General features: G+C 47.5%; 2 protein-coding genes across 2 annotated transcripts; one reads left to right on the top strand and one right to left on the bottom strand.

Moving 5' to 3' along the window:
* Positions 1–15,754: 15,754 nt before the first annotated feature.
* On the top strand, positions 15,755–16,490 carry LOC144590902 (histone H1-like). Its single transcript, XM_078395265.1, has one exon. The coding sequence runs from the start codon at positions 15,755–15,757 to the stop codon at positions 16,382–16,384; it is 630 nt and encodes a 209-aa protein (XP_078251391.1). The 3' UTR covers positions 16,385–16,490.
* A 2,969-nt stretch (positions 16,491–19,459) lies between these two features.
* On the bottom strand, positions 19,460–19,870 carry LOC144590901 (histone H3-like). Its single transcript, XM_078395264.1, has one exon. It carries the CDS (start codon positions 19,868–19,870, stop codon positions 19,460–19,462), a length of 411 nt encoding a protein of 136 aa, XP_078251390.1.
* Positions 19,871–21,034: the final 1,164 nt, after the last annotated feature.

The following is a 21,034-nucleotide window of genomic DNA, read 5'->3' as shown; positions in this document are numbered from 1 at the left end:
ACTCTACACTCCTTCTCTGCTCAGTGAAGGTCAGCATGCTAAAAGCCTTCATCTCCACCATGGGATAATTAGAGATAATCAGCCTTTCAGGCTCCATTGCTACAACGCTCACCAGGGCCCTATCATTTATTGTGAAGGCTCTGTCCTTGTATGATTTTCCAAATTGCAACACTTCATACTTATCCATTAAACTCCTACTTTCCCAGCTGATCTAGATACTGATGTAATTTTTGATAACCATCTGCACCATCTACCACCTGCTTCGGTCTCATCTGCAAACTCACTAATCATGGAAGCCTGGGTTGACAAGTTAAATTGGGAAGGAGGGAGTGAGAAAGAGGGGGAGAGGTATAGGTAGAGATATATAGTGTGGAAACAGGCTATGCTATCCCACCTTTACATCCATCACACGAGGGACAATTTACAGAAGCCAGTTAACCTTAAAAACTGCAGATCCATGGAATGTGTGCCCTGAGAAAACCCATGCAGTCACAGGAAGAATGTAGTCAGGATCGAACCCAGGTCTCTGGCACTATACCGTTGTGTCAGTGTGCTGAATCATTGTTAGGTACAGGTGAGTTGCTGGAAGATGCGAAACTGGCTAATGCTGTGCCGCTATAAGGCGGTCTGCAGGCAAAACCCTGGATACTATGAAGTAGTGAACTTAACATCCGTGGTAGGCAGAGGATTCTGATGGATGAAATATATGGGCATTTTAGATAGACATGGGATAATTAGAGATAATCAGCATTGTCTCATTGTTGGAGATCATGTCTCGTGAATTTGATTTCATTTTGAAGTAACCGAGAAGGTTAACAAGGTCAAAGTCATAGACATTGTCTATATGAACTTCGGCAAAGCTTTTAATATGCCTCCACATGGGAGGCTGCTCTGAAAGGTTTGATCACATGGGATCCTGAGAGACGAGCTAACTGGATACAGAATTGGCTTCATGGATGGAATCAAAGGGTGGTGAACAACCATGGGGCCGACGACTAGAGCGATGACCGATGACCAGAACGCGCCCCGATATGCCCGGCTCGCCCCACAGGCCTCCTACGGGACTGTGGTGAAGCCGGGCGGAGAGGCCTGTCTGGGCCGAAGGAGCCTCAGAGGTGGCGGCGATGGGAGCCGTGGCGGCGGCAGCAGATGCCTCAGCGGCAGCGGGAGACTTGGTGCCAGTGGGGCCTTGCGGTCGATGAGCTTGAGGAGGAGAGGGGAAGACAATCGGGCCCCGGTGTGGGGGGACCGCTGTGAGGGACTGTGGGAGATCAAAGGGGGACCCGGTGTGGGTGGTGGGGGCACTCTAGTTTAGAATCCTCTGCCCAGGGGATAAATCTGTGTATGTTTGTTCATTTGTTCCGGTGAAGGCGCTGTGTACACGGCAGCCAGCCAACAGTCGTTGGTCATTTTCTTTTTGTTTTCACTTTTAATTTCAAGTTTTTGTGGACCTTGTGTGTTGTAACCGTTGGCAGACCAAATTCCCTCCGGGGTTGAATAAAGTTTTATCGTATCGTATCGTGGAGGTGTTGTTTTTCAGACTGGAGGTCTGTGACTAGTGTGCCTCAGGGATTGGCACTGGGCCCACTTCTGTTTGTGGTTTTTGTCAACAACATGGATGAGAATGTACAAGGCATGATTAGTAAGTTTGCAGATGACGCCACTGTGGGTGTTATCCTGGATAGTGACGATATCAAAAATCACAGCAGGATCTTGATCAGCTGGGCAAGTGGGCTGAGGAATGACTAATGGAGTTTAATGCAGATAAGTGTGAGGTGTTGCATTTTGAGAAGTCAAACCTGGGCTTGACTTCACAGTGAATGGCAGGGCCCTTGGAATGCTGTTAAGCAAAGGGATCAAGGAGTGCAGGTACATCGTTCCCTGACGGTGGCATCACAGGTGGATACGGTGGACAAAAAGGCTTGTGGTACGTTTGGCTGTTGGGAGAGTTTCTTCCCACCTGTTATCAGGCAACTGAACCATCCTATCACCATCTAGAGAGTGGTCCTGAGCTACCATCTACCTCATTGGAGAATCTGAGGTTATTTTTAATTGGACTTTACTGGACTTTATCTTGTGTTACACATTATTCCCATTATCCTGTATCTTGTATGACTGGATTGTAAACGTGTAAAGTATTCCCGCTGACTGGATAGCATGCACCATATCCCCTCATTCCCTTATCATCCAGAAAGTAATGAATCACTGGTGTGAATGTCTGACAATCCCACAAATATTTTATGTTTTAAAGAAATGTCTTCCCATTCTTCTAAACTCGGAAGAGTGCAGTCGCAATGTGCTCAATCTCCCCTCGCGCAACAAACCTGCCAACCCTGGGATCAGACAAGTGGATTGTCATTCCATTCCCTTTGTGGCAAATCTGTCCATTTAAGATTTGGGGACTGAGCCTCCAGGTGCATTCTCACCAATCCTCTGTATAAGTACAGTCAAACATCTTACTGTTGTACATAAACCCTCTTGTCATAACTTGAATGTATCCTAGAGTGCATAGTTAAGCTCTTGAACAAATCAACTTGTTTGAGAAACTCACCACTGCTCTACGAGATGTTCCATATATCTGCTCCTATCCGAGCCTTAATTAAGAGGGCAACTGAACCCCATATGAAGCCAGGTTCAGTGTATATGTTGAACACAAAATTCCCTCCAACACTGTAAATTGCACCACTATATTTAGGGGTATTTTTATGACCCTCATGAAATGCTTTCTTTCTTCCATGAAAACCTTATTACCCCAACACAATTGTCTTGGAATAAGCCGTTCCAATGAAAATTCACAGCTTTTGGTTAATGGCCCTCAAGCCGCTTGATGATAAAGGAAAGTTTATTCTCTTTCTGATCACAGCCCTCTTAAGTATTTTCCTTTGGATTTAACACACAAACTGGTGGAATTTAATGTCCATCGCACATCCCAATACATTCCAAGGAAGATGGTTGGGCAGAAGACACACCGGAACAAAGGAGTTCAGTTGCTTCCCAGCCTCCCATTAGATGTCTTGAAATAGTGCAAAATATAAAAATGTTATCCATACAAAAATCCTAATTTAGTGTGTATTTCTCATTTTATATTGTCCAAGTAAAACATCAACAGAAATTAGAATAGTCATTGAGGAACTGTCCTTCAAAGTCAAGTTTGAGGCACAACTGGTAACTTGATTGCCTGACCAGGACCAGAGTATTTAAAGCATTGTTTTAAATCCAGATATCCATCATTTACCAATTGTTTACTGTGTAGATTATATTAACACTTGTCAGGTAAGGTGGTCAGACACTTAGCACAGAGCAGGCATTTCTTCAACCAAGTAGCTCTCTACCTCATTACAGATTCTTAATCAGTGAATATATTTAAAGCCAAGATTATATTGATAGAACATAGGGTTTAGGAGCTGTGTAGCAGCCAGCTTCCTGTCTATCTCCATCAACTCCCAAGCTGCCACTTGCATAGACCGGGTCAGCGATAAGCGTAATAACTCGAACAACTAATAACAGAAATCCTCCCAGACGTTTAATAGTTAGTCTTCTTTATTAGAAGGTGCAATAAACATATTGGCATATCTCTTGTCATCAACTGGTTATTAATTGCTAGGTAAAATTCCATATCTTACCACAGTCTATGCGATCGTTATGAATTGCCAGATATAACTTTGACACAGTTTGTATTAATCGTCTAGTTAATAAAACTTACAGGCGATTACATCATGGCTGATAAATCTTTTGGCAGAGCTTCTAGCTGACCCAATGTCAGCACCTCCCAGCTCACACACTCTGCCAGCACGTACACAACTGCCCATACTCTGGCTCGCCCAGCCCCTACGTAAGCATTGCATTAACTCTATAGTGTCCAAACTACAGCAGAATACAAGGTAATGATATTAATCAGCAAAAATAACTAATAACTGCAAAATGGCTCCTACACACCAGCCCCTAATTGTTATAAGTGTATAGAGCAACAATTACTAATACAAAAAAAAGGAGGAGCCAAAAAAAACTCCATACATAATCAAAGCATGCACTATGCATTGGCATCTAATGTATTACAGTAGTTAATCAATGAAATTATCAGTCCATGTTAAGTCAAGTTCCACCACCTGGTGAGCTGTCTGCAGGCGGAAGTGGCTGCGCGGGTCAGTCAATATCTGACCAGTCCACCCCAAACGGAGCAGTACGTGGGGCTCAAGAGGCTCCTACTGCGGACTTTCGGCTGGAGCCAGAACCAGCGGGCTCTGAAGCTCCTCCATTTACCAGAGCTGGGGCAGCGGCTGCCGTCGGAGTTGATGACCGAGATGCTGACCTTGGTGGGCGACCATCAGCCGTGTATGGTTTTTGAAGCGGCGTTTCGGGAGAAGCTACCCCGGGACGTCAGGCTAGTGTTGGCCGACGTCTCGTTTGAAGATCCGGTAGTGTTCGCCGAGAAAGCCGACGCGCTCGTCAGGGAGCGGCACACCCGAGACGACTCGGCTAATCGGGTCTCGAGGACCAGCGACAGTCGGGGGAGCGGCCGAGATAGCGACGGATCGGCCGCTATTTCGCAGTCAGCCAGCCAAGAAGGGGCTGCGGAACATGTTTATTGGTCGCGGGCACAAGCAACAGGGCCGAATAGGCACGGCTGGTGTTTCTTCCATCGGCGGTGGGGCGGTGAAGCCCGAAGCTGCAGAGCCCCGTGTGCGTTTCCGGGAAATGCCTGGGCCGATCGAATGTAGAGGCAGTTTCGATTGGCCGTAATTGCCGCCTCTACGCGACGGACCAAGGTACCGGGATCGTTTTTCTAGTGGATACGGGAGCGGTTGTGAGTATTGTGCCCCCCTATGACTGCGAAGTTCAAGCGGGGGGGAAGGGGCCGCCCCTCATTGCGGTGAACGGTAGCCCCATCCGCACTTACGGTAAAAGGGCTATGTCCCTGTCCTTCGAGTCCAGGACCTACCATTGGGATTTCATCGTGGCGGATGTGGGCCAGGCCATTTTGGGTGCGGATTTTCTACGGGCGTTTTCGTTGGTCGTGGATATCCGCGGTAGCGGCCTGCAACCCTCGGCCGGTGTACGGCCCCGAAGTACGGGGGCCTGCGCCCCCTCCAAGCACCGCCCCACCCAGTTCAGCGATCCAGGCCATCACCACGGCCCCCGGTCAGTTCGATGCGGTCCTTGCGGATTTCCCGCAGCTCCTCGTTCAGCGTTTCGATGCACCTTCCGAGAAGCATGGGGTGGTGCATTTCATTCCGACCGAGAGGCCGCCGGTTTTTGCCCGGGCACGGCGCCTCCCACCCGACAAGCTGGCCATGGCTCGAGAGGAGTTCCTCAACTTGGAGAGGCTGGGAATTGTGCGGCCTTCAAGTAGTCCGTGGGCCTCTCCCTTGCATATGGTTTCCAGAGCATCTGGGGGGTGGAGACCATGTGGGGATTTCCGATGACTTAACGCGGCAACACGGCCGGACCGCTACCCGATTCCGCACATACAGGACTTCTCAGCTAGCCTGGAGGGGGCTACAATTTTTTCAAAGATCGATTTAGTGCGGGAATATCATCAGATCCCGGTCCACCCGCCGGACATCCCAAAGACGGCTACCATTACTCCGTTCGGGTTGTTTGAGTGGTTGCGCATGCCTTTCGGCCTTAAAAACGCAGCTCAGGCATTCCAGCGTCTCATGGACCGTGTGGGTCGAGGTTTGCCGTTCGTGTTTATTTACCTCAATGACATTTTGATTGCCAGCCGTTCGGTCCCGGAGCACTTAGTCCATCTCTGCACTATATTCCAGAGGCTGCAGGACCACGGCCTGATTCTGCACCCGGCCAAATGCCAATTCGGCCTGTCGGTGGTAGATTTTTTGGGTCACCGGGTTACATCGGCCAGTGCCACTCCCTTGCCAGCTAAGGTGGACGCGGTCTGCTCTTTTCCACGCCCTACTACCATCAAGGGTTTGCAGGAATTCGTGGGCATGGTGAACTTTTATCACCGGTTCGTGCCTGCAGCAGCTCTGGTCATGCGCCCCCTTTTTCAATGCCTCGCGGGTAACCCCGCTGAGTTGGCGTGGTCCGAAGCTGCAGAGACGGCCTTTGTCGCGGTCAAACAAGCCCTCGCCAACGCCACCATGCTGGTGCACACGCGCTCCTCCGCCCCCACGGCGCTGACGGTGGACGCCTCAGACGTGGTGGTGGGTGGGGTTTTGGAGCAGCAGGTCGAAGGTCAATGGCAGCCCCTGGCGTTTTTCAGCCGGCAGCACTCGCGAGCCGAGCTCAAATATAGTGCGTTTGATAGGGAACTCCTGGCCCTCTTTTTAGCAGTCCGCCACTTCCGTTATTTTTTGGTAGGCCGTTCGTTTGTGGCCTACACGGATCACAAACCTCTGACATTCGCTTTTGCTAAGGTTTCTGATCCGTGGTCGGCTCGCCAGCAGCGGCACCTCACCCTAATTTCGGAGTTTATCACCGATGTCCGTCATATTGCGGGTAGGCTTAATGCTGTTGCTGATGCCCTGTCCCGGCCGGCTATTCCCTCCATGGCCGTGGTAGGCGGACAGGTGGATTTCCAGGAGCTAGCGGAGGCTCAGCGCCTGGAAAAAACGGCCGGGGTGTACGCCTCCACAGCCTCGGGACTGCGTTTGGAGCAGGTGGCGTGTGGCCCCACAGGTACCAAGTTGTGGTGTGACGTTTCTCTTCCACGCTCTCGCCCGGTGGTGCCTGCCGCCCTGCGGCGTAAGGTTTTTGAGGCCATTCATGGCCTGGCACATCCATCCATCAGGGCGACTTCGGCCATGGTGGCCGCCCGGTTTGTCTGGCACGGCCTGCGGAAGCAGGTGGCGGCCTGGGCACGGGCCTGTATTCCGTGCCAGACCTCCAAAGTCCATCGCCATGTCCAGCCCCCATACCAGAGATTCGATGTTCCCCCAGTCCGTTTTTTCCACATCCACGTGGATTTGGTGGGTCCATTGCCCTATTCCAGGGGTTATACTCATCTGCTGACAGTGGTGGATCAGTTTACACGTTGGCCGGAGGCGCTCCTATTGTCGGACACCTCGGCGGCCTCCTGTGCACGAGCCCTGGCGTTGCATTGGGTGGCCCGTTTTGGCGTACCGGCTATCATCACCACAGATCAGGGAGCCCAGTTCACCTTCTCCCTCTGGGCCGCGCGGGCACAGTTGTATGGGTCTCGTTTACAGCAGACCACCGCCTACCATCCCCAATCCAACGGGATGGTGGAGCGGTTCCATCGGCAGCTGAAGGCGTCCCTTTGTGCCAGATTGACCGGCCACGATTGGGCTGACCAGCTGCCTTGGGTCCTTCTCGGCATTCGTACGGCCCCAAAGGCCGAGCTAGGCACATCCTCGGCCGAGCTCGTCTACGGTTCGCCCCTGCGGGTGCCGGGTGACATTCTCCCTTCCGCCCCCGCCTTGCCGCCACCCGTTACATCGGTGTTGGGTTCCCTCCGGGCACGGGTGGGTTTTCTGGCTCCAGTCCCGACCTCCAGGCACGGAAGCACGGCAGTCCACGTCCCGTCGGACTTGCGGGACTGCGATTTCGTGTTCCTTCGGAAAGATTCCCACCGCCCCCTCTTCGGCCGGTTTATCAGGGCCCGTTCCAGGTACTTAAAAGAGGGGCTGTCACTTTCACCTTGCAGGTGGGTAATCGCCAGGAGCTCGTTTCGGTATCCCGGCTCAAGCCGGCCCTTTTGGACAAGGACCTCCCTGTGTCGGCGGCCGCCCCCCTGGTCCCGCCAGCGGCGCCTTGTTTGCCACCTCTCGGCCCCCCGCCGCCTATGGGTGGGCCCGGGCCGCCGTTCCCGATCAAGCGCTCTCCGTCGCCTACGCCCTACGCTTCCGTGGCCCCTCCATCGCCTCCGGCGGCGGCGGCCTCCCCGCCTCCCGTCACATTGGCGGTGTCAGTTTCCCCCCTCCGTACGCGTTCCGGGAGGGAGGTCCGGGCACCCGTGAGGTATGGTTTCGAGGGTTCTGGGGGGGGGGGTCATGTAGGGACATATGGATTAGCGGGGGGGTCTCGAACCCTCGGTTGGGCTAACAGGTCACGTGGTGCGGGAGCGCGAGGTATAGTTGTGTCTGGCGCCAAACAAGGGAGATGAGATTAGATTATATTAGTAGTTAAGTAGTGTGTGTCCAAAGTAAGTGCGTTGCGCCTTGTCACGGTTTTTACGAAGAATAAAGTCTTTTGATAATAACGCTCGTTTTGGACTCACTACAGGATATTCGATTAACAACCGCTGTAGGAAAGCCTTTTCCAATGTCATGGTCCTCTCTATTTAGACCACAAATAACCCATCCCAACAAGGTTTTCGTGGCGAATGGTCCATCCTCATTGCTGTGGACCACTTCCCAAGGTTCCAATACCTTGGAAGCATTAGCTCCGATGAGTAAGTCAATACCAGAGTCTATTTCAGTTATCTTGATATTCTTCAAATAAGGCCATTGCTCCAGGTCTTCCTGTCTAGGAATGCTTAACGGTGAAACAGGAATGGTCTTACTGGTAAGCATGTCTGGTAGTTGAACAAAATTATTGCTGTCCAGACCAGATATTTCCAAACCAGGAATAACACAACTGGTTATAGACTTCTCTTGATTCATGTTATGCAGGGTAAACTTCTTCCTTTGTCCTGAGACTTACAGCCTTCTTACCAGGCTTTCGGTGCAGAAAGTAACTGAACATCCACCATCCAAGAAAGCGTACGTTTGCAACTCCGTGCTCCCATTGTAGCTCTTCACTTGCACTGGTACGATCGAGAAGATGCAAGTTTCTTCACCGGCCCCGATATGTCCACACATCGGAGAAAGAGGAGTGGCGTCACTCTGGCTCGCCTTTTCCTTGGCTGGTTGCTCAGGATTCCCTTCTTTGTCCTTCTGTTCAAAATGAAGTATCTCAGGATGGTCTCCTTTGCATACTGCACAAGTCATACGATTCTTGCAATTTCTGCTCATATGACCTTCTTTCAAACATCCAAAACAAATTCTGTTCTCTTTTATAAATTCTCTTCTCTCCTTTAGTTCCTTCTTTTTGATCTGCCAACACTTCCCCAATGTATGACCCCTCATGTTGCAGAACAGACAAGGATCTTGCTGCTTGCCGATAGGTGAGTCAGCTTTCTCTCCTTTAGTTGTCAGGTTCCCTTGGGCCTGTTTTTCCATGGGTTTGGCAGCGATAGCAAAACTGCTTTTCTTCATCCTCGGCGTCTCTCTTGACTTACCGAAGGTAGGGTTTTTAGCAGCTGCTGGTGTTTTGGCCTCATCAATATTCCCAAAAAGTGGATCCATCAGTATTTCCACTTCTACCTTTATGAAGTTTTCCAAGTCCGGAAATGTAGGCGCACGTTTCTCAGTTTTTTGAATTTCATATGACCGAACTCTCCAACTTTCTCTGAGCTTGTAAGGCAGCTTTCGAAGAATGATCAACATATTGGAATGAACGTTCATTTCATCCATGTATTCAAGCTGCTGCATTGCATTACAACAACCTTTGAGGAATAATGAGAACGCTTGTAAGGACTTTACATCACCTGGCTTGATAATTGGCCAGGCCAATGCTTTGGATATATCAGCAGCGGCAATCTTCTGCTCATGGCCAAAATGTTCTTCAAGCAATCTTCTTGCCTCCTTTTAGCTCTGGTCGGGATGCAAATGTTGACAGCTATGAACTAATTCTCTGGCTTGTCCTCTCGTATGTTGTTCCAGAAAATGATAACGATCACTTTCATCGTCAGTCTTCCTTTCTACTCCTCTCTCAAATGCCTTGATAAAAGGTTGATATTGCAATGGATCACCATCATACACGGGAATGATGGGTAGGATGGGTAGGATGGGTATTGCAGGGTAGGAGAAAGATTTTGTTTAGCCAGAAGTTCGGTTGCTAAACTTTGCTTCCGTAATAGCTCACATAAATAACATTGGTCTCCATCATGACGTTCCGGGGATTTAGTGCGAGCACGTCCCTGCCCATCCCTCGGTTTATGAAATCTTGTCTTCATTCCTTGATGAGGATGTGGTGTAAAGTGTGCTGTACCACTAGCTTTTACCAATGGTCTCCAGGTTGTTTACTTTGGTCTAACAACCTGTGGCTCCCATTCAGGCCAGGATTCAGTCCTGGGGGGTTCCCGTCCAACTGGCATCTGACTTAGGACAGCTCCTCGTCCTGAATAAGAACTCATCCTATCTGATATCATCGAGCTGCTTCTTGATCATGGAGCACTAAGTACACTTAGTTTTGTCTTGGCTGCTGCCATTTTAGACTCCAGCTCCAATCGTTCTTTCTCTCTTTTCAATTGATCACTCCTCTTCTTGTAATCTAATTGCCTTCTCTTCTGTTCTTCTTCTTCTCTCAGTTGTTCCTCTTCTTCTTTCTTTTGTCTTCTCCTCTGTTCTTCTTCTTCTTTCTGTTGTCTTCTCCTCTGTTCTACTTCTTCTTTCATTTGTCTTCTCTTCCGTTTCTCTTCTCTCAGTTGTTCCTCATCTTCTTTCTGTTGTCTTCTATTCCGTTCTTTTTCGTTTTTCCTTTGTTCTTCTTCCATTTGGCCTTCTAGCTTCTCAATCTCATGCTTCTGTGCCATGAACGCAGCTTGTTCAGCAAGAACAGCCAGTTCCACCTCAGCCTCCTTACGAACAGAAAGCGTTGAAGATGCACGAGATTTAATGCTCACCTTAGAGGTCGAAATATTTGAAGCACTATCTCCAGGTTTGATGGAGTCTGCGTCATCGCCACCCTCAGATAAGGCACCCTCAATATTGGAGGGTACGGCCACATGACCTTCTTTGCTTAGCCATTCAACAACATCTTGGATAAATCCATCTAAATGTTCGACCACCTGCTGCATCCATTTATCTTGCGCATCCTGGTCTTCTGGTGCTAACTGTAGCTCTCTCAATGTTTCATAGATACTGTTGATTTCGTCTTTGAGGTCGTTAAGTTGATTCAGATTGAGCTCCACCTCTGACCTCTTTCCTAATTTTATTAGCTCTTTGATGCTTTCCATGATCTTCCCAGCCATCTTATATTTACGTTTCTTCAGCTTCTCATTGTTTTCATAAGCCATGTGCTTGCCAACCTGAGTAAGCTTACTGACCCTTTTGGTCACTTTAGGCCGTGTTCCACTATCGCCACCCTGTGACGGAACATCGGATTTAATTTCAGACATTCTGAGGTTTGTAACATAAGCCAGATGTGCTTTCTTTCTCCTTGAATATTTTTTAAACAAGACTGGGTAACCAGGGACTCCCAAGGTCGTTGCTATGCTGTCCGCATTCCAAGCTCTTGATGGTTCGAAAACAGCCTTTGTTTTCCCATACAGTAAAAACAATTTAAAGCGGACTACGATTTCTGCAGATTTTTCCCACAGTCAGTTTTCAAGAGCTAATTCTCATCAATAATTCTTAGAAACAGATATAACGCTTCAGCTTTTGGCAATAAATCTCTCACTGGTCTGGAAGCTCTCGTTGTCTTCGCCTTTTGCGAAGACAAGCTTTCTGAACTTTCCAAAAAGTCAATTCCAATAAATCGTTCCAGCTTAGGCAGATTTCACGATGAATCACTCCAGTTCAGAAAAGACCTCACATTTCATCTCTAGTGAAGGCAAGTTCTCTGAACTTTCCGAAGGAGTGGATTCAAGCTGATCGCTTCAGCTAAGATGGAATTTTACGCGATGTAATGGCCAGCTTCTCGTCTATCTCAATTAGCTCCCAAGCTGCCACTTGGTCAGCGATAAGCGTAATAACTCGAACAACTAATAACAGAAATCCTCCCAGACGTTTAATAGTTAGTCTTCTTTATTTGAAGGTGCAATAATCATATTGGCATATCTCTTGTCATCGACTGGTTATTAATTGCTAGGTAAAATTCCACATCTTACCAGTCTATGCGATCGTTACGAATTGCCAGATATAACTTCGACAGAGTTTGTATTAATCTTCTAGTTAATAAAACTTACAGGCGATTACATCATGGCTGATAAATCTTTTGGCGGAGCTTCTAGCTGACCCTCTGTAAGCACCTCCCAGCTCAAACACTCTGCCAGTACGTACCCAACTGCCCGTACTCTGGCTCCGCCCAGCCCCTACGTAAGCATTGCATTAACTCTATAGTGTCCAAACTACAGCAGAATACAAGGTAATGATATTAATAAGCAAAAATAACTAATAACTGCAAAATGGCTCCTACAAGCTGAATGGGATTTCAAATACAGGATGACCCACAGTCATAGTGAATGGCAAAGCAAACTGAACTGTTTCCTATAAACGGCACTTCATCTTATTTGTGACAGTATCCCTGATATTTACACTGCCCCCTCCCCACCCCATCGCCTCCCAAAAAATACCCAATTTAGTCCCAATTGCATCTTCTATGTCCAAAGCCAATTCCTTTGGAGTTCCGTAGGGGTTGGAGCTGAATCTGCTACTCTTCACGCTGGATATTAATGATTTGGATGAGGGGATTGAAGGCTTTGTGGCCAAGTTTGCAGATTATATGAAAATACATGGAGGGGCACGTAGTGTGGATAAAACAGGGATTCTGCAGAAGGACTTGGACAGGTATGGAGATTGGACAGAGAAGTGGCAGGTGGAATATAGTGCAGCAAAGTGTGGTGTTATGCATTTTGGTAGTCGGAAGAAAGGTATATTTTCTAAATGGGGAGAGAATCCAGAAATCGGAGGTGCAAAGGGACTTGGGAGCATAGGTTTACTAGGTTAGCGTAGGTTTATTAGGTTAATTCAGCGTAGCAGCGGCGTGCAGCGTAGGTTTACTAGGTTAATTCCAGGAATGGCGGGACTGTCATATGTTGAAAGACTGGAGCAACGAGGCTTGTATACACTGGAATTTAGAAGGATGAGAGGGGATCTTATCGAAACATATAAGATTATTAAGGGGTTGGACACGTTAGAGGTAGGAAACATGTTCCCGATGTTGGGGGAGTCCAGAACCAGGGGCCACAGTTTAAGAATAAGGGGTAGGCCATTTAGAACGGAGATTTAGAACGGAAAAACTTTTACAGTCAGAGAGTTGTGAATCTGTGGGATTCTCTGCCTCAGAAGGCAGTGGAGGCCAATTCTCTGAATGCATTCAAGAGAGAGGTAGATAGAGCTCTTAAGGATAGTGGAGTCAGGGGGTATGAGGAGAAGGCAGGAACAGGGTACTAATTGAGAATGATCAGCCATAATCACATTGAATGGCGGTGCTGGCTCGAAGGGCCGAATGGCATACTCCTGCACCTATTGTCTATTGGGAGTGTTGATGTAAGATTCCCAAAAAGTTAATTTGCATGTCGACTCGGTAATAAGGAAGACAAATACAATGCTCGCATTTATTTCAAGAGAACTGGAATATAAAAAAACAGGGACCTAATGCTGATGCTCCATAATGCGCTGGTCAGGCCACATTTGGAGTATTGTCAGCAAATTCCATATCTGAAGAAAGATGTGCTAGCTCTGGAAGGATCCAGAGGTTTACAAGAATGATCCCAGGAATGAGTGGGTTAATATATGAAGAACGTTTGACGGCACTGGGCCTCTACTCGCTGGAGTTTAGAAGGATGAGGGCGACCTCATTGAAACTTACCAAATAGTGAAAGGCCTGGATAGAGGGGATGTGTCGAGGATGTTTCCACTAGTGAGAGTCTCAGACCAGAGGTCATAGCCTCAGAATCAAAGGACATTACTTTAGGAAGATTAGGAAGAATTTCTTCAGTCAGAGTGGGGTGAATCAGTGGAATTTGTTGCCGCAGAAAGCTGTGGAGGACGTCAATGGATATTTTTAAGGCAGTGATAGATTCTTTAATAGTATGGGTGTCACGGTTTATGGGGAGAAGGCAGTAGAATGGGTTTAGGAGGGATAGATCAGCCATGATTGAATGGCTGGGTATACCATGGGCCTAATTCTGCTCCTATCACTTATGAACTTTCGAGGTTTGAAATATTAAAAAATCTCTGCAGTTGGCAATCAAGCCCTACATATTATTCATTATTTTTCAAATAATCGTTTTGTAACAATGAAAACATATGAAATAAAGTGCAAAAAAACCACTGCACGGTGGGTTGTAGACGGCACAGAGACGTAATGAGCAGTACAGTGGCGCCGCCAGTGGGAAGGCTGCCCCACAGTGCTGGAGACCCGGGTTCGATCCTGACCTCTGTTGTTGTCTGTGACCGCGTAGACCCACCGGATGTTCCGCTTTGTACCACATCAGAGATGTGCGGATTTTGGACGTATCATTCTTCAATTTAACGGAGTGCGTGAGTAGATGAGAAATTGCGAAAATATTCTGTAAAACTGTACTGTTGTGGAAGCAGATAATTAAGTGGGGCGAAGCGCCTGTTCTCATGCTGGATCTCCAAATTAAACGGAATTAGAAATGTAAACACTGTTACAAAGCATTACATCAGCACAGAACTCTTTACATATCTGAACATAGAATATATTCGGGAAAGCACATAACATAGAAAATATTCGGTGGCTCTTTAAAAAAGCCTTTTGCGTCCAGCTCGGAATGTTGATGCCATTTCAAACTTTGCTGGGGGTGGTCGCTTTTCCTGGGCAGCAGCACAGCCTGGATGTTGGACGAAACCCCACCCTGGACGATAGTGACGCCTCCCAGCAACTTGTTGCGCTCCTCGTCGTTGCGGATGTCGAGCTGCAGATGGCGGGTAATGATTCTGTTCTTTTTGGTGCGGGCCACGTTGTCCACTTCTTCCAATATCTCAGCTGTCAGGTACTTGAGCGCTGCGGATAACCAAACCAGAGCGCCAGCACCAATTCGCTCAGCATCATGACCATTCCGTAACAGTCGTGTTTTGCAAACCAATTCGGGGAAAACGGGTCTTTGCTTTAGCGCATTCTTTACCGCCAGTTTTACCACGTTTTATCTGCATTCGACTGCTCAGAAATTTTATTGAACGCGAAACATCAGTCGCAACTTCTTTTGTAGTTAGACATAGAGAATGGTGCCGTTTTCATTGGTCAATTGATTCCTCTTTGATTGCTGATTGGCCTTCCACAGCAGAGTAAAACAGAAACGTCCACAATTACAGCCAATAGAAATCGAGATCTTACCTATCCTTAATTAGCATTTGATATTCAACCTGAGAAGTTGACACTTTATCTCTTGTTCGATTTTGACCGGATATACGTATTTATAATCATACAATTTACATCGGGGAAATCCGAGCGCAATTCGTGTTAATCTGGGGCGTCCTGATTTCTCTTTAAGTGATTACAAAATCCAAATATACATTTTCTATGGTTTTATTTTTCTCTGAACGAAATCTCATGTTGGGGTCCATCACCCAGAAGTTCTGGTAAACATCCCAGTTTTGTGTTTGATTGCATATGTGTGTTCTAGGCCGGCGGTTTGCACTTCACTGACAAATATTGAATCTAAAGACATTGGATTATTGCGCTGCTCTGATTAAGTCATGGTTTTCCATGTTGTGTGCCTCTCCAATTATTGATGTGATCGATTCCCCGGCGCCGCCCGGATACCAAAAAAGAAAAAAAGTTAAGTACTTTCAACAAAACGACATTTTGTTTTTCTCCAATATTTGTTGTTGGTAAATGAATTTAGTGAAAAAACTGACTCAGGTGCTGTTTATATTTATACATTTAATGAGAGGAAATTCTGAAACAGATCTTTGAGCTGCTTGACTCTGCAGCGTCCGACACATGCAGTTAAATAGCGGCAGCGGCTGGAAACATTTCATTCCGGCGGAGCGAGGCAGACGAACAGAGATCAAAGGGGGAAAAGTTTTTAATTACAGCGATGACCGACACTGCACGCGCCAAACGTGCCAAGAGGAAGACCAAGGGCCCGCAGATGACCAAAAAGGACACAGTGTCCAAGTTAATCTTGCAAGCAGTGGCAGCTACGCATGAGCGACGTGGGCTCTCGTTAGTCAGTGTCAAGAAGATGCTCTCGGGCAGTGGTTACGACGTGACGAAGAACAACTCTCGGATCAACCACGCGGTCAGGACCCTGATGAACAAGGGCTCCTTAGTGAACGTCACGGGCACGGGCGCCTCCGGCTCCTTCAAACTGAGCAAGGAGCAGAAGGATGAGGTGCCGCGGGTGTTTGTATCTGGTGCCGCGGTCACCAAAAAACCGAGGGGCAAACACGCGGCTAAAAGACCCGCTCCCGCGAAGAAACCCAGAAAGAAAGGGCCGTCCCGGCGGAGAATGAAGGACGGCCACAGGAAGTTGGCGAAAGGTGGAAGAAAGCTGAAAAATGCCCTGAGAACAAGAGCAGCCAGGAAGGGCGAGATTGGAAATCGCCAAAGGACAAAGCCGAGGAAACCAACCAGACCGCTGAAGAAAACAGAAAATGATCTGGCTGAGACATTGAACTCCGAGAAAGGAAACCAAGCTGGTTCGGTGCAGCAAGAGAGCACCTGAGTGAAGCAGATCATTTATAACAGATACAACGGCTCTTTTCAGAGCCACAAAAATATGTCATGAAAAGACCAAAACAATTGTGTGAAGTTTAATTTGGGATACTGCATGGAGGGAGATTGAACAGTTAACATAGAAACAAAGTCGGTGCAGGAGTAGGCCATTCGGCCCTTCGAACCTGCACCGCCATTCAATATGATCATGGCTGATCATCCAACTCAGTATCGTGTACCTGCCTTCTCTCCATACCCCCTGATCCCTTTAGCCACAAGGGCCACATCTAACTCCCTCTTAAATATAGCCAATGAACTGGCCTCAACTACCTTCTGTGGCAGAGAATTCCACAGATTCACCACTCTGTGTGAAAAAACGTTCTCATCTCGGTCCTAAAAGACTTCCCCCTTATCCTTAAACTGTGACCCCTTCTTCTGGACTTCCCCAACATTGGGAACAATCTTCCTGCATCCAACTCCTTAAGAATTTTGTAAGTTTCTATAAGATCCCCCCTCAATCTTCTAAATTCCAGCGAGTACAAGCCGAGTCTATCCAGTCTTTCTTCATATGAATGTCCTGCCATCCCAGGAATCAATCTGGTGAACCTTCTCTGTACTCCCTCTATGGCAAGAATGTCTTTCCTCAGATTAGGAGACCAAAACTGTACGCAATACTCCAGGTGTGGTCTCACCAATGCCCTGTACAACTGCAGTAGAACCTCCCTGCTCCTATACTCAAATCCTTTTGCTATGAATGCTAACATACCATTCGCTTTCTTCACTGCGTGCTGCACCTGCATGCCTACTTTCAATGACTGGTGTACCACGACACCCAGGTCTCGTTGCATCTCCCCTTTTCCTAATCGGCCACCATTCAGATAATAGTCTGCTTTTCTGTTCGTGCCACCAAAGTGGATAACCTCACATTTATCCACATTATACTGCATCTGCCATGCATTTGCCCACTCACCTAACCTATCCAAGTCACCTTGCAGCCTCCTAGCATCCTCCTCGCAGCTAACACTGCCCCCCAGCTTCGTGTCATCCGCAAACTTGGAGATGTTGCATTCAATTCCCTCGTCCAAATCATTAATATATATTGTAAATAGCTGGGGTCCCAGCACTGAGCCTTGCGGTACCCCACTAGTCACTGCCTGCCATTCTGAAAAGGACCCGTTTATTCCTACTCTTTGCTTCCTGTCTGCCGGCCAGTTCTCTATCCACATCAATACTGAACCCACAATACCATGTGCTTTAAGTTTGCATTCTAATCTCTTATGTGGGACCTTGTCGAAAGCCTTCTGGAAGTCCAGATATAACACATCCACTGGTTCTCCCTTATCCACTCTACTAGTTACATCCTCAAAAAATTCTATGAGATTCGTCAGACATGATTTACCTTTCATAAATCCATGCTGACTTTGTCCAATGATTTCACCACTTTCCAAATGTGCTGCTATCCCATCTTTAATAACTGACTCTAGCATTTTCCCCACTACCGATGTTAGACTAACTGGTCTGTAATTCCCCGTTTTCTCTCTCCCTCCCTTTTTGAAAAGTGGGGTTACATTAGCTACCCTCCAATCCTCAGGAACTATTCCAGAATATAAAGAGTTTTGAAAAATTATCACTAATGCATCCACTACTTCTGGGGCTACCTCCTTAAGCACTCTGGGATGCAGCCTATCTGGCCCTGGGGATTTATCGGCCTTTAATCCATTCAATTTACCTAACAAAACTTCCCGACTAACCTGGATTTCACTCAGTTCCTCCATCTCATTTGACCCCCGGTCCCCTGCTATTTCCGTGACCGCGTGGCTCTTCTCTGAGATCTTTGGTTTCACTCCAAATAAGTGCAGGTTTGTTGGTAAATTCCCTTGGTACAAGTGTAAATTGTCCCAAGTGTGTGCAGGGCAGTGTTAATGTGTGGGGATTGCTGGTCGGTGCGGACTCGCAGTACCTCTAAACTAAATACTAAACAAAACAAATTCCAAATGCAGTTCAGTTCATTGTTACTTGTACCAAGATACAGTGAAAAGCTTTTTGTTGCGTGCTAACCAGTCAGCAGAAAGACAATACATGATTAATCCATTTGCAGTGTACAAACAGGTTTTAAGGGGATAACGTTTCGTGCGAGGTGAATGTTTTATTATGCTAAACTTTTATTACAAGAATTCATGGTAGCAATCCAATGGCTATCGTTGAAATTTAACATCTACCAGTCTAGCTGGACTTCCAGAAAAGACCATTAAATGCATCTTCTAGAGCACGGTAACATGCAAGGGAAGAGGTGTAGCCGCCAGCAATATCCTGGGGTGTGGCTGTACATACATGGTTCAGGTACCCTTGTGTTCCAAGCAGCTCATATTCTGGAACTTCTGCAATTCCCCTATACCAATGCAGGAACGGTCGGAGATGGTAATTGCGCGGAAAGTGCGTGCGCGCTATTTAAGAGCTGACTGTACGCAAATGAGGAGTAGGAAAATAACTGCAGATGCTGGTACAGATCAAAGGTATCACAAAATTCAGGGAAGTGGTGAATTTGAGGTGGTTGATGTCATGCCGGCAGTTGGAAATGAAAGGTTCTAGTGAGGGTAGTTGGCCAACCAGGGGAGTCCAAGAGGAGGGGATCTGCTGGAGATGGGGTCATCACTGGGTAGTGAGGACTCCTTCCCATGGAAAAAGGCTCGGGGACAGAGGCGACGGAAGTAGAGCTCCACGTCGTGGTGGACCCGGAACTCGTTGATGTGGGGGCAGAGAGGAACAAAGGTGAGGCCCCTGCTGAGGACAGACCGTTCGATATCTGAAAAGGGAAAGTCAGGGGGGATGGGTGCCATTAGCTCGCCGGCGTCTAGACGGGAACCCCAAATATTCTCATAACCCAGCCACATTTGATGGTTGGAATTGACACCCAAGAAAATCGAGTTAACGGGTTCAGACTCCGCTCTGCAAGTTATTCCGCTGCCATTTATACGGAAAGACGGGGACAGCAATATAACAAGACAATGGGGGGCACAGCTCTTTCTTCAGCCGGGTCGGTGGCTCTTAAAAGAGCCGTTCGTCATCAGTGGAGTCGAGGCCGTGTTCAGGCGCGCTCCCCGCGGATGCGGCGGGCCAGATGTATGTCTTTGGCCATGATGGTGACTCGCTTGGCGTGGATGGCGCAGAGATTGGTGTCCTCAAAGAGCCCCACCAGGTAAGCCTCGCTGGCCTCCTGCAGGGCCATGACGGACGAGGTCTGGAAGCGCAGGTCTGTCTTGAAGTCCTGAGCGATCTCCCGCACCAGGCGCTGGAAGGGCAGTTTGCGGATGAGTAGCTCGGTGGATTTCTGGTAGCGCCGGATCTCTCTCAGAGCCACGGTGCCGGGCCGGTAGCGATGAGGCTTCTTCACTCCACCCGTGGCCGGAGCGCTCTTCCGCGCTGCTTTGGTCGCCAGCTGTTTGCGAGGAGCTTTCCCTCCGGTCGATTTGCGCGCTGTCTGCTTGGTCCGGGCCATTCCCCTTCAACAGCGGAACTCAGTGTGAAGTACAGGGACTGGAATGACGGAGCCGGCTCTGGGAGCGGCTTTTAAAAGCGTTGGTGAAGGGCCGGCCCACAGCTTGTGATTGGCTGGTATACAGACTGTCGCTCACAGTGTTCAAGCGCTGCGATTGGCTGCAGGTTTGTCAGCGCCAAAGTTACTGGAGTACCAAGATGGACCACTCGACTCTGAAAACCGTAGTTGGGCATGGGTCAATTTCAGCGCCATTTTAGTAGACAGATTCTGTGTGCGAGACTCGGCAGTGTTCATAACTATGCGATTTCTTCGTATATAAAATGTTTGCAAACAATTATTTTTTTCAGCTTCTTGGAGAAGTTGATAATTAACATTTATAACTAGTTCTTGAAGAGTTGCTGCTTCGTGATCTTTAAACTTTGGATGTTACTGATTGAATATTTGCACTGGAGATCCACTCTCTGTATCTGGCGAATTGATCATATTTAATGAACTGTTCTTCTTTGCTTTCTCTGTTAATTTTAATTTCACCTCCACGAGCTCTATCTCTTTTTGTTTTATTTTAAAAAGTCATGGAAACAGAGATTAAGTATTTGCAAACAATAGAACAATAGAACTCTACTGTATCCACAATATAATTGAAAAGACATTTAACAATACTTAGAGCCAAGAAATTTTCAATTGGTGAATTGATTAGTTTTAAACCCTTGTCAGACACTAAAATGACCTGGTGCAGAAGCATGAATCCAATTCAAATAGATAGTGTTGGAGTAAATCACCGGGTCAGGCAGCATCTCTGGAGAAAAAGGATGGGTGATGTTTCAGGTTGGGGGACAAGGGGGGGGGGGGGGGGGTGAAGAGCTGGTATAAATCAGGACCTGATCTTTTCATCGGTTAGCTGATATGCGAAACAGTGCAACCCTGTATATCTCACACACAAAATGATGTAAATCTTACCATGAATGACAGAAATAAAGTGTTATGCTTGTTTATGAAGTTCACTTTTGAATGATGTAAAATTGAAGGGGGTTGGTGCAATATACTGCTTACCCACAAATGTGTCATTATGAGATATTCACATGTGAAAAATCCATAAATCACAAAACAAAACTAAGAAGGTGCCTATGTGTTGAATTTAAATCTGAAATTTTTACAGGGTAGTGC

The sequence above is a fragment of the Rhinoraja longicauda genome, unplaced genomic scaffold (assembly GCF_053455715.1).
Source record: "Rhinoraja longicauda isolate Sanriku21f unplaced genomic scaffold, sRhiLon1.1 Scf000382, whole genome shotgun sequence".
Taxonomy (NCBI): Eukaryota; Metazoa; Chordata; class Chondrichthyes; order Rajiformes; family Arhynchobatidae; genus Rhinoraja; species Rhinoraja longicauda.
Note: the sequence above shows the minus strand (reverse complement) of the source record. Positions and strands in the feature narration are given on the sequence as shown.

What these genes read in the sequence shown, in the direction of transcription:
- LOC144590902 (XM_078395265.1), top strand. Translation starts at nt 15,755, where the DNA reads ATGACCGACACTGCACGCGCCAAACGTGCCAAGAGGAAGACCAAGGGC.
- LOC144590901 (XM_078395264.1), bottom strand. Translation starts at nt 19,870, where the DNA reads ATGGCCCGGACCAAGCAGACAGCGCGCAAATCGACCGGAGGGAAAGCT.